Source organism: Callorhinus ursinus, unplaced genomic scaffold (assembly GCF_003265705.2).
Source record: "Callorhinus ursinus isolate GAN/ISIS: 27379988/994484 unplaced genomic scaffold, GSC_fseal_2.0 scaffold27, whole genome shotgun sequence".
NCBI lineage: Eukaryota > Metazoa > Chordata > Mammalia > Carnivora > Otariidae > Callorhinus > Callorhinus ursinus.
The window spans coordinates 23,545,689-23,559,636 of NW_027397089.1; the positions used below are offsets into that span (position 1 = coordinate 23,545,689).

Genomic DNA, 13,948 nt, shown 5'->3' on the forward strand with positions numbered 1-13,948 from the left:
CCAGACACTCAATATAAGAGATTAGAGGAAAAGGTTTTCCTCTCTTATGTATTCTACAATCTAGAATACTGGCAGTCTTCCCAGACTCTTCTCTGACTCTCCTGTCTTATACCCAACTAATTACTGACAGTGGTGAGTTTTACCTGAACCCTATGCTTCTAGAAAACAGGCCAGTTAAGAAATACCCCCATTTTCTTTGTTTTCCAAAATCCCATTACCTTTTGTGTTCTGGGTAAATCTGAAGAACCTAAAATCTAAAGAACAGCTAAATCTAAAGAACCACCCTATTCTCAGATATTCCAAAAAAGACCCATCTCTACCCTTCCTCACAACTCCAGTAAGATTCATGCATCTTTGGGTGCCTGGGTGGTTCAGTTGGTTAAGCGACTGCCTTCGGCTCAGGTCATGATCCTGGAGTCCCGGGATCGAGTCCCGCATCGGGCTCCCTGCTCAGAGGGGAGTCTGCTTCTCCCTCTGACCCTCTTTCCTCTCGTGCTCTCTATCTCTCATTCTCTCTCTCTCAAATAAATAAATAAAATCTTAAAAAAAAAAGATTCATGCATCCTTTGTTTTCCTAACTTTATAAAACCTCAGGTCCCTTTCCTTTTCCGAGACATTCTTCATTAACAAACATGTACTCTATTGCAATAGCCTGAATAAAATCATCTCAATTGTCTGGTGCCTTTTGTCTTTGACATCACTAAGTCCTCCTGATGCTATCTCCTCTATGGAGTAACTTCTGTAGATGGCTCCTCTTCGTGCCCACTGTAGCTCCCCAGCCCCTGTCCAGGTTACTGCAGCACTTTCTAGACAGTTTTGAGAACTTCAGCTTTACTCTTCTCTTCATTCTTCATTCTGTTGCTAGAATGATCTTTCTCTTTTTTTTAAGTTTGTTTATTTAAGCAAGCTCTAACCCAATGTGGGGCTCAAACCCACAACCCCGAGATCAAGAGTTGCATGTTCCTCTGACTGAGCCAGCCAGGTGCCCTGCTAGAATGATCTTTCTAAAAAGCAAGTCATGACCTAATTTCTCTCCACTTTCTCAATCTAACTTTTTGACACACACACATACACACAATCCATGAGTGCACTAAACTACTTGGATGAAATACCATGCTTGCTTCTACCTCTTTGTCTTTCATATGCAGCCCACTTTATCCAAACCTGCTTCCTCCTTCATTTTCTGGTGGTTGCTCATCCAGCTCAGGCATCCATTGACCTGGAAAAGCTGTTTTGACCACCCCTTCACCTCAGTCTAGGAAGGTGCCTCTCCTATGTACTCCCAAAGCTTTTTGTACTTCTTCTATCTGCACTTTCCTCCTTTTCTTCCTTCCTTCCCACTCTATATTTTAATGGTTGATTTATTTTCTCCCTCCACGAGTCTGTGAGCAACTTGAGGATACAAACCTCATTTTACTTATCTTCGCATTCCCAGAACTGGTAAAGTACCTGGCATATAATTAATGCAGGTCTTGAGTACTGTAAGTACTATAATACCAAGTGTCCCTTAATCCTTACAACCACCTTGCTTCTCAGATATGCAGAAATGTTTACATTTCAGTAAGTTGAACAATGCATAAATTTTTTCATTTACATCCTTCTGCTAGTGTAGTTGATAATTTAAGTCATAAGATTTCTCATATCTGAAGCCCAAAAGATACAAGAATGTTTCTCTATTCATTTAAAATGTTCTATCCAGATACAACTTAAGTCTTAAGGATCACCATCCCCCTTCATTGCAAAAAAGGGGATGGCTCTGGTAGGAAGTACAGAGCCAAATGTAACAGAGGGTAGAGCGCTCAGGAATGGGAGGAACATTCATGAGTGCCCTCTTTTCTTTAGAGTTCTCTCTATTCTCTTCTTGTGATGCCCGAGGAGTAAGGCAGGTTTGGGGACGACCTCCTTTGGGTATGTTCCCCATCTTCTCTCACTTTGGGAACTCCTAGGAGGTCCAGGGCAGAGTCTAGGGGCGGGGAGACAGGGAATGAATAGTTTTTGCAAGTATGGCCCTGGGCTTAGGGAAATATCTCTACATCATGGACTTACTTTCCCCCTGACTCTTTTGGTCAAAATTTAAAATCTAGAGGAGCAAGATCAGAGAGTGAATATCCAGGGTTAAAAGGTGTGATTACCTAGAAGATCTTCTCTGTTTAAATATCATTCATCTCTTTTTTTCCCCCATACTTTGCCTCCAGTCCTGTTTCTAAAACAAAACCACTGCTTCCAGAAAGAGTTTACACAACAATAGGTATCCCCTGTAGGAAAAGGCTGGGGGAATCCTGAAGGAGAAAAACAGAGATAGGGAATCCTGGTCAGCTACTCTTCTCGTAATCAATCACTGTTTTGCCCTGCAGTGCTGGCTGGCTGAACACACAGTCAGTCCCTTAATTAGGATTCTCTACTCTGACCCCTCCCTGAATCCGTAATATGATTCTCTGACATGTCTGGGTCAAAAGGTTTAATGAAGAAGCCAAAATGTGAGTTTTGGTTAAAGGATGATCATCATCTTTAAACAGAACCTTTGGTATCCACAGAAATATGCACAGAGCCAAGGACACGGATTTTCTTTTCAAAGAAAAAAAAATTTTTAATCTATTCCCAAAGCCCTAAATTACATCTTTCCTTAGATTTAACCTCCAGGAAGACATTTTTATCTTCCCTGGATCATCCTCTACCTCCATATCCTCTCTGGAGAGTTCCCCTACATGGCTAAACCACATCTCTCCCAGTGGTCTTTTCCATGCACTTCCTCCTTTGTGTGATTATTCCTACTCCATTTCCCACAGCCCTTTATTCTAGCACCTATGCATCTGTGATGTAGTAGAAAGTAGCTGAAGTTCAAGCCTGCTCATCTGTTACTCACTCACTAGTCAGTCAGAGAAATCACATTAGTGGATTGAATGTGTTTTGCTTTAAGAAGCAGAAGAATGCTGTCCAGTAATGTCACAGAGGATTAAATTAGTCTCTTTCCAACTTCTATCCTGGGAGAGGAAAAAAAAAAAAAAGACATTATACTCAGAAAATCCTCACAAGTATAGAGGACCCTTTTCTTATTCATTTATTTTTTTAAATTATTTTTTAAAAGTTATCTCTATGCCAATGGTGGGGCTTGAACTCACACCCTGACATCAAGAGCACATGCTCTACCGACTGAGCTGGCCAGGCATGTCCTCATTTTTTCCTATCTAGGAAAAAATCTCACAAATGCACGATAAGATTATTAATAGTGTTATCTCAGGGAAGTAGAATCAGGTAATCTTTACTTTTCCCTTAGTATTTCTATTAAAAAGATGTAGAATGTAAAAATAATTTTAAAAATTCATTAATTTCAATCAGAAAAAAATACAGTTTTTAAAAATCACATAGAGGGGCGCCTGGGTGGCTCAGTTTAAGCATCTGACTCTTGGTTTTGGGTCAGGTCATGATCTCAGGGTCCTGAGATCAAGCCCTGTCAATGGGCTCCACGTGGGCTCAGCAGGGAGTCTGCTTCTCTCTCTCCTTCTGCCCCTCCCCCTACTCATGCTCTGTCTCTCTCTAAAATAAATAAATCTTTAAAATAAAAATAAAAATCACATAGAAGCCCTCACACAAATGCCACTCTTAACTTTTTCTGGTGTGAACTATGAAGATTATTATTCTTCCTTTCAGAATTTGGGACAAAAAATGGAGGTGCCAGGCTGGCTCAGTCAGTAGAGCATGTGACTCTTGATTTCAGGGTTGTGAGTTTGAGCTCCACGTTGGGTACAGAGTTTACATTAAAAAAAAAAGTTAAAGACAAGAAAAAAAAAGGAAAGCCCACTTTCTATAAAAAATTAGCTTCCAAAAGACAGTAACTCAGAAGAAGGTCCCCTTAACTTTTGAATTCTATCACCCTACCCTAAAACCTCACCCTTACCTCATTCACAGGGGTCAGAGTACTGAACTGTTGCCTGTTCATCTATAAAATGAAATGACATGTATCATTACATTACAGGTCTCATGAATTCAAAGAGAAAATACTTCTTGAAAACTACTGCGTTAGCCCCTTTCAGAAGATCCCTATAGATTATGAGCATATTAAGAATTACAGGAAAGTTCCAAACACTAATATTGTGGTAAATTATTAATCACAGCAAAAATACTCAGAATAGTTAGTCCTTAAAGAACAATGGTCCGTATTGTTCTTTTGGTCTACGGACCACATCTGATAAAATATCCCTAGTGCAGAAGACTTAAGAGTGACATATAATTAAATTATCATGTTTTAGGAGATCAAATAATGTAATTACGTTCTATTTGGCTTGGGGAGAAGTATTTGTAAAATTAAGAGCGCTATCATGAAGAAAGAGGCAGAAATATGTTGGGAGACACAGGTAGATCTCAGCCCTAACCTGGGAGGTAGTAGTCATAGACTGTGATGGTTGCTGGTTTCAGGTTAGTGACCAATACACTTTGGCTGATGGTGAAGGTATAGGTCTAAGTCTTCTTACTCAGCTGTGGGGAAGAAAGAAAACATCATATTAAAACTAAAGTGAAAATAGGGGTACCTGGGTGGCTCAGTTGTTAAGCGTCTGCCTTCGGCTCAGGTCATGATCCCGGGGTCCTGGGATCGAGCCCCACATCGAGCTCCCTGCTCAGCGGGAAGCCTGCTTCTCCCTCCCTCTCCCACTCCCCCTGCTTGTGTTCCCTCTCTCACTCTATTTCTCTCTGTCAAATAAATAAAATCTCAAAAAAAAACAACTAAAGTGAAAATAACACTCTCTATGTGGAGGTTAAAAGACTCTTGTCTTGGGGGCGCCTGGGTGGCTCAGTCGGTTAAGCATCTGCCTTCAGCTCAGGTCATGATCCCAGGGTCCTGGAATCGAGCCCCAGGTAGAGGTTCTCCGCTCAGCGAGGAGTTTCCTTCTCTCTCTCCCTCTGCCCCTCCCCCGCTAATGTTTTCTCTCTCACAAATGAATAAATAAAATCTTTAAAAAATTTTTAATTAAAAAAATGTTTTCTGCTTTTTTTTTATTCAGATGTGACTCCAGTGACTCAAGAAACATTCACAGAAGATCCTAGTAAGCTACCCTTTTTATTTCTGCTTCTCCCTCTGTCCCTCCCCCCAGCTCGTGCTCTGTCAAATAAATAAATAAAATCTTAAAAAAAAAAAAAACCTCCCTTAAAAAAAGAAAAACAAGACTTGTCTTACACAGATTTTCTGAAACCCTTCTACCTGCCCCCCTTTCCATGCCCGTTCTAAAGATCCTGGCTTCTGCTGACTTCCTGACTCTTTCTTAGGATCTTACAGCTCCCTGGCTCTTCGGTAAATTGATCCCTTCTGTTCTTGGTCTCCTCTAACCCATGGTTCCTCCGCTAAAGTAACTGAAGTGGCCAAAGAAACAGAAACTTTCATTTTATTTCAACAGTTCTATGCTCCCTATTGGTTTTCTCTCTTCGTTGCGGTCTCTGATCAGATAACATCTCTTCAGAGAGGCCTTCCCTGACCACTGTATTTAAAATAGTCACATTCTGGCCTACACATTTTTAAAGGACATAGACGGCTCACACTCCGCATCTCTTAGACAGTACCACCCTGGAGGTGAATAAGAGTATTTTATAGAATACCAGCGTGGAGGTAGAATTCATTTTGTGGTTGTGGACTCAGTCTCTCCATTCCCTCATCCCTGTGTGTTTGACACTAGTGTACAGAGATGAGAAGAGAAGTTGCAAAGCTATATAAGCAATCAAGTTCTTAGGTTCACTTCTGAATACCTACATCTTCCAAGTAAATGTTCAGTATGTCAGTTCCAGATTCAACCTTCTTCACCAGAGGTTGTTGCAGAAGCTGAATAAAAAAAGGGGAAAATAAAACGGACTAAGATCCAGCCTTCCCTATCCCCTAGGGTAATATTCCAAAGTTCTTTCATGATCAAGGAAATAATATATACTGTGGAAAAGGTAAGAAAAAGGGCCAAGATTATTCCAGTTTCTGTTTTATGTATCTGATGCACTTTTGTAGCCCCCTGAAACAATGCAATCACGGGTTGTATGTGTATACCACGATGCCCACTTCACCAGCTTTTTAGGGATAATGTTAAATGCAGAACAGACTTACTAACTGATTGGTGCCCTCCATGGACTGAACCCGGAAAGCACCTTCACTTCTACAATGGTCATATTGGAAGAGCTGTGACTCCCTACATAACTAAGGGCAGAAAGGAGCACATCAGTGTGAACCCATTATTTTCCTTCTTAGCATACTCTGTATCTGCAACACACACACACACACACACACACACACACACACACACACACACACACTCAGCTTCTGTGATCCAGGTGCCCCCACCACCAGCTCAGCTTTTCTCACCTGGTATGGATAGCGAGCGTCAAGGATTAAAGTGGAATAGCTTGCTCACATTTAGCTTTTCCCATTTCCACACTAAGACTAAAGGTGTCCGCAAATTTAGGAGGGGGGATATGGTATTCCAGCACCATCTAGCAGGGGGAAATAGAGAACAAAATCACAGTTGGGAAGAACTTTATCGCACAGTCCAAACGATTCTCTTTACAAATAAGATAGAGAAAATGTTCCCGTGGAGGCAAAGTTGCCCTCAAACTCTCCTTCCCAATGCATGCTTGTTCTCATGGACCACTGCTTACCTGCACATAGATGCAGCCCTGGCCAGAGGCCTCCAGGGTGTACACCCCAGGGACATTGGGCAGAGTCTCCTGCTGAAGTACCAACCGGTTGGCAGCCTGAATGTTGAAAGCGTGCTGGAAATTCTCAGTGGATGTTACAGCCAGGTTGACTTCCTCAGATGACACATAGGCAGTAGTGGCGTATTTGGCGAGAGCTGGAGCAACTACAGTATCCTAAAGGGAACAATCGAACATTCGCTTACATTCCGTGAGCCACTGGCATTAACCTCCAACAACCCTACAAACTACACGTCTGGTGGTTGTTCTCCAGCTGGGACGATACCTCCTCTAAGTAACTAAGAAGCACGTTCACCAATGCTGTGGAAGCTAACATAGAAATCATATCTTGCCTGTACAGAAAATTGCTATCAAGCTAGTATTAAACATCTATAGGTCACTAGGCTATTTTCCTATTCATATGCAACCAAGCCTAGCTTCAGAATGGGCTAGGGTTAGAAGCAAGTGGAGAACTGTTCAGTATACAGTTTGCAGTTTCCTTATTTGGAGAGGAAACAGCAGTGACATGATAGCCCTAAAAATTGCCCATTCTTCAAAGTTATTTAGCTGTGTAATGATCTTCTATGGCACAGCTGGGATCCTTTCTTGCAAGCCAAGGCTTCCTTCCTCACCACTGTGCCATGTGACAATCTTTCTTCATTTGGGTATAAGACAGATAAACTGCCACTAAGAGAGCATGGCATCATGTGGTTGGAACTTCTCCATTCTGAAAACATGATTTATATACATTACAACTAAAGGAAAGACAAAAAAGAATGAGATGTTCAGAAAATTGTTGTATTTTACTGCTACGAGTATGTCTACCTGCTCGACACTTTGTACAGTATCTACAGAATCAAGGAACCCCACTTCTTCCTCTCCCAAATTAAAAAGAACAGTTGTATTTAGACATCATACTGTCATATAAAAATAGGAAGACAGGTCACCCACCCTGGGGAAGTTGTGAATCGGTGAGAGCTGTGCAGTTAACCATCTACAAACAACTTTTTTGTCTACTCTCTGTGAATGGGGTCCAAGGAGGTCCTTATTGCTCGAATATGTGGAAACAATTCAAGGAATAAGACCTCAGGGGTGCCTGGGTGGCTCAGTCGTTCAGCGTCTGCCTTTGGCTCAGGTCATGATCCCAGGATCCTGGGAAAGAGCCCCACATTGGGCTCCCTGCTCAGCGGGGAGCCTGCTTCTCCCTCTCCCACTCCCCCGGCTTGTGTTCCCTCTCTCGCTGTATCTCTCTCTGTCAAATAAATAAATAAAATCTTAAAAAAAAAAAAGAGAGAGAGAGACCTCAACATTAACTGAAAAACCCATGTAGGTGCCTTGTGACTTCTTCTAATAGCTAAGGATTTTACTGAAAAACAATTTGACATATATTGTCACTGAGTGTTCTAAACATTTCACCCACTGCTTTCTAAAATTGTATATCATAATTATTTAGGGCTCAGCAAGAAGAAGAAAGTCCAAGAATTTCCTTGAAGTAAGGAAGCATAGTACCATATAACTAAAAAAATTCCAGTTAAGTCTTTACCATATTCAAGCTCAGTGCTCTTGACATCTTTACCAAACACTGTATCAATTAAAATCTATTCTGTTTCCAGGTCTAATTTACATGTTACATCCTCAGTGAAACTGGCCCTAATTTCAATAAGTCAGAATATAATCTTCACAAGTGAATTGGACATGTATTTAATACCATTTGCAGAACAAATGAATTAATGATTACTCTCTTCATGATCATTTAAGACAATTTTTATGATGGTATTCGAATTCATCATGCAATTCTACCTTTTTTCCCTTACTGCCACCCAACTAATTCAATTTCTCCTTACCCCTAACCTAGGAAAATGAAAATAGTGTCCTTATCTCTTCAAATCCAGTGTCTTCCTCCTCTAAGTCACCCCCTACACCAATAACAGGTCAATCTTTCTGAAACAAGGTTAAAAAAAATTAATAGCTCCTCAGAATTGGGCAAAATGTTGAGTCTGATATGAAAGGGCCTTCATGGTATAAAGCTGCCTTAACTTTCTAAACTGAAGTCCCATTATGCTTTAGCTAACCCAGTTTTCCCAACAGTCATTCTATACTTTTGCAAACTGTTGTCTCTGCTCAAGCCATTTCCTCCTCCTTTCAATAGCTGTCTCTCACAATCACACATACCCTTTTATTTTATCTATCTAATCTAACCTATTTTTTAAGTAGATTCTTCACCCAATGTGGGGCTTGAACTCAGAACCGCAAGAAGAGTCACAGGCTCTACCGACCGAGCCAGCCAGGCATCACTACATATCCTTCTAGATCTATCTCAAATGCCATGCCCCTGAAGACTTTTCTCATCCTTCAAGTTGATACAAGCTCTCTCCCTTTTGAAATGCATTATTTTGTACCTTTTGTATCTTTCTTATGTTATATAACCAAATCCTGCTCTGTAATTATAGAACTTTTCCTAACTTTACTTCTAGTTTGTAAACTTTTTATTATTTTTTTAAAGATTTTATTTATTTATTTGACAGAGAGAGAGAGAGAGCACAAGCAGGGGGAGCAAGAGAGGGAGAAGCAGACTCCCTGCCGAGCCGAGAGCCAGAAGCGGGGCTTGATCCCTGGGCCCCAGGATCATGACCCAAGCCAAAGGCAGACACTCAACTGCTGAGCCACCCAGGCACCCACTAGTTTGTAAATTTTATTTAGAGTAAAGATTATATATCTTATTAGCTTCCCAATACATTCAATAGTAGAAGTAAAAGAGTAAAACCTTGCTTTTATGCTTCCAATCCCATAATTAGCCTTCTGATCTGTTAATCTATAATTTAGCCATAATTATATATGTCCTATTCACATGTAAAATATTGATCTCAAGATGTCTCATACTCTAAAAAAAGAAAGAGCATAAAATGTATATAGCGCTATATATGTGTTCATACATCCCAGTGTTATGAATCTTACTATTTTTCACATGCTTTTTCTCCCTCCCTATAGAATTATAAGTACCTTCAGGCGCCTGGGTGGCTCAGTCGTTAAGCGTCTGCCTTTGGCTCAGGTCATGATCCCAGGGTCCTGGGACTGAGCCCCACATCAGGCTCCCTGCTCTGTGGGGAGGCTGCTTCTCCCTCTCCCACTCCCCCTGCTTGTGTTCCCTCTCTTGCTGTGTCTCTCCCTCTCAAATAAATAAATAAAATTAAAAAAAAAAAAGAATTATAAGTACCTTGACCTAGACGTCAAGGGCAACAGCTTTGTTTTGTTGTTGTTGTTTTCCTATCTCCACAAAGGACCTAATCCTACCTGATAAAAAAGAATGGAGTTGGCAGTTGGAGAGGAGGCTATTTACCTGAGTAGAAGAGAAGCCCCCATATGCATTACGTTGCTTGGCCAACCAAGCCACTATGGCAGTGTCCTTGGCAATCTCTTTTTGAGTCAGGCTGGCTGTGCTAAGCTGGGCCAGTAATACATATGCTGTCAGTTCCACATCTACAGCCTCAGGCTGAGACCAAGGTCTGGCATCCACTGACGGAGCAGGCTTTGGGCTCCAGTGAATGGACTCTCCTATGGAGAAAGAAGCATAATTAGGAAGGTCTTAAAAGGAAATGATTTCTCGTATTCAATTTGTAAATGCTGCACCTTAGAGCAGAGCAAGTACCAACCAAAAATTAAGCATGAGTTAGAAAAAAATATTTCTCAAAATCTTCTGATATATTGGCCATAATGTTTCCATAGGGATGTGTGTGTAGAGCGATACATCATTCCCCAAGATGAAGCTGAGAGGATCAATAAATGCCTCCAGCAATTACATGAAAACCACTCTTGTTAATTTGTAAATTCTAATGCTAGTGGAGATAGGTTAGTAGAAACTTATAAGAATCTTATGTGTTTGGGGGCATTTTTTTTTTTGGCTTATAGAATTTTAAGTCTAATTTTTCAGCCTTTATTTTACTTAATTAAAAGTTTAACTTTTTTTTAAAGATTTATTTATTTATTTGGGGGGGGGCTTGTGCAAGTTGGGGGTGGGGCAGAGGAAGAAGGAGAGAGAGAGCACGGAGCCTGACACCGGGCTCGATCCCACGACCCTGAGATCATGACCTGAGCTGAAACCAGGAGTGGGACCCTTAACCAACTGGGCGTGGAGCTTGCTTAATATTCTCTCTCTCCCTCTCCCTCTGCCCCTCCCCATCCCCATCCTTCTCTCAAAAAAAAAAAAATAAGCTCTAAGTTTCCAAGTTTAACTCTTACCCCATCATCTCAGTGATCTCGTACCAAAGAACTGTTAAAGACCTACCAAAGGGTGATTCTACAACACCCATAGGTCTTCTGACTAGCTTCCACCATCTCGTTCCTCTCCATGCTAAAAGTATAACAGTGCCTTTTAAGGACTTCCATGCATTTTCTCACAAAACTCTCAACAATGATCTAATGACTTTACAACTCTTCCTAAAAGGAACCCTATATATGATAGAATTTATGTGGGACTATGGAGACTAAGGAAAATTATAGATAACTCACAGCATATTTTCATAATTTCAAAAAACTCCTAACATGGCTAACATACCTGAGATGATAGCTTGCTGGTCTAACTTTCCGAGAAGAGCGTTTCTGATGTCCATCTCCCCAGCCAGAGAGAAAGTATAAGCGAGGAGGGCTTGTGTGTAGAGGCTGGTAGTGGAGGAAACCGAGCCCCTGAGGCACTGCAGACCCTGACTCACCATCAGGTCCTGGAAAGTGAGAGGAAGAACTGAATTCATAAGGCATTCCTTGGGAAATGGGAAGTGATAAGGAAGTCATTATATCCTTTTTGAGTTTACAAGGGTGAACAGGGATTAAAAGTCGGTGAATTAGGGACGCCTGGGTGGCTCAGCCGGTTAAGCGGCTGCCTTCAGCTCAGGTCATGATCCCAGAGTCCTGGGATCGAGCCCCGCATCCGGCCCTCTGTTCAGCGGGAAGCCTGCTTCTCCCTCTCCCACTCCCCCTGCTTGTGGTCTCTTGCGCCCTCTCTCTGTCAAATAAATAAATAAAATCTTAAAAAAAAAAAAAGTCGGTGAATTCCTCTAGAACGAGGTGCAGAAGGAAGGATATAAAAAGGAGCTAGAGCCCCCCCTCAAATAAATAAATAAATGTGTGGTCTTTCCCATCTCCAGCTATGCCGCTCTGAGGTACGCCATCTGGGAAAGCTCATCACCAACGCCGCCCTAGAGGGTGCCGGAGAGACTCAGCCAGGGCGGCAGCCAGCACAATGTATGTAAGAATTGTGTGCAGTTTGCAACATTGTGTGCGTCCCCTCTGAATGGGTGGATTACTTCAACAAACGAGGGGATAAGGTGAAAATCTCTTCTTCTCAGGTTCTTACTGAATCTGAGCCTCCTCAAACGGACATCCTCTCAAGAAGGACCAGCCTATTCTCCAGGAGAGATTAGGTGACACCTGCCCTGTTTAATGCCTTTCACAGAAAGATATTAGCAAGTTTTTAAAAACAGCTAATCTAAATTGTCATCCTCATCCTATAGTAAGAAAACACAAACACCTGAAAGATTAAACGGCTTGCTCGAGATTACACAGCTAGTAAGCAGCAGGACTAGGGTGTGAACGCATGGAGTTTAAATATGGAGCTCCTGCACCACACCACTAACCTTGCTACACAGGTGATGGGTTTCTTAAAAGACTGGCCAGGTCTGGTAAGAAAGCCCTGGCTTGTGCTCCTCCCATGTGTATTTCACACAGTGCGTCAGAGGAGAGAGCCTTGGAGGGCACGGATAAAATCTTGCATAAGGAAAACTAATGAATTCTATACAGACTTTTTTTTTTTAATGCTCAAGATTTTTAATCCAGGCCCGGGAACAGCAGTGTAAATGATTTCTCTAGTAACATACACACAAATCTTTCTTCCACTGGGTATATTCTGAATTGAACAAATTCTCTGGAAGCATCAACACCTCACCCTGTGTTTGGGAAGGAGGGTAGGGGCAATGTAGTGAACAGGCCAGAGCAGGGCCTCTGGAGTCCAGTGGCTGTGGTTCAAATGACAGTCCTATCATGCATTAGCATTCACCTTGGGCAATTCACTTAATCTCTGCACATTAGTCTCTTCATCTGTAAAATGGGATTAATAATGACATACCAGCAGCTAGCTCATTAATTTGTTGTAAACATTAAATAATATCAAATAAACGAAGTACTTAGAACAGTGCCCGGCACATAGTAAACCTCTTACAAAAAACACTGGGCTGCCTATCAGTCCTCCCCAGAGCAGATGGGCTTGCTGCAGATTTAGGGAGATAGTAAAAAACCCAGAGAACTAGTCCAGTGGTTCTTACACTTCCATGAATATCAGAACCAACTCGAGGGCTTGTTAAAAATACAAATTGCTAGCCCACACTCCCAGAGTTTCTCAGAGTAGGTTGGGGTAGCACTGGAATTTGCATTTGAAACAAGTTCTCAGGTGCTGTTAATGCTGCTGATCTGAGGACCGCACCATGAGAGCCATGTGCCAGTACACATTCCCATTCTACAGACATAGAAGCTGAGGCTCAGACTGGTTAAGTATAGTGACCAAGGTCATCCGAAGCCAGGCCTGAGACCTGAAGAACACTGACTCCCAAGCTTATGCTCTTTTCATTCTGCTCAGTCAGAGGTGCAAAGTCCTCCCAGACATGGTAGTGGGTTGAAGGCCCGGGGGCAGATTTGCACCTTCATAGCTGCGTGAATGAGCGAAGTTCCCACACTGGCGTAGCAACCGCTGGGGAGCTGGTTTACTGCCATCCACTTGAGAGCATCTTGGATACTATTGTCATCAATGAAGATGAATTCTTGAGCTTGGCCAAAGCATTTGGTGACAAACGCTGTCAGCCTATGTGGGTAAAGAAGGAAGTGTGGCATGAAGGGGGATTTCCCAGCAAGGGTACAATAGTTCTACAGTTTATTTTGGTATAGTGTTCCAGAAGGGGATTAAGGCAACATAATGCCATAGGAGCCTAGAAAAGGGAGGTCTTAATGGGCATTAATGGGGACAAGAACTAGGGAAGCCCAAAGTCAGGGAGAAGGGTGAGGGGCTTGACCATACGTGAGGCTGAAATAAACAGTATTAAAGAGGTAGAGAGGGTGGGTATAAGAAGGAATGGGGTTAAGAGGAGAGGTAGAGGAATAGTTTCACAGGCCCAGGAATTATGTTCTGGGGTACACTGAGACCTGGGCAATATTACCATGTGTTTCCATCTCCATCCTGCTCCCCAAAGGCACTGTATGAGCCATCGCTGTGTTTGTACGTTAGCTCCTTCTGGTACCCTGGGAAGCC

At 42.1% G+C, this 13,948-nt stretch overlaps 1 protein-coding gene across 1 annotated transcript in view; it reads right to left on the reverse strand.

Annotated features, from left to right (window-relative positions):
* Nucleotides 1–2,610: 2,610 nt before the first annotated feature.
* The window catches only part of A2ML1 (alpha-2-macroglobulin like 1), a 33,487-nt gene continuing 22,149 nt past the window's right edge, over nt 2,611–13,948 (reverse strand). The window contains 12 exon segments of the mRNA XM_073878018.1: nt 2,611–2,981; nt 3,896–3,937; nt 4,371–4,473; nt 5,738–5,806; nt 6,077–6,096; nt 6,099–6,166; nt 6,332–6,459; nt 6,625–6,837; nt 9,998–10,212; nt 11,213–11,375; nt 13,345–13,504; nt 13,857–13,938. Coding sequence (XP_073734119.1) covers nt 3,897–3,937; nt 4,371–4,473; nt 5,738–5,806; nt 6,077–6,096; nt 6,099–6,166; nt 6,332–6,459; nt 6,625–6,837; nt 9,998–10,212; nt 11,213–11,375; nt 13,345–13,504; nt 13,857–13,938 — 1,262 coding nt within the window. The 3' untranslated portion in view covers nt 2,611–2,981; nt 3,896.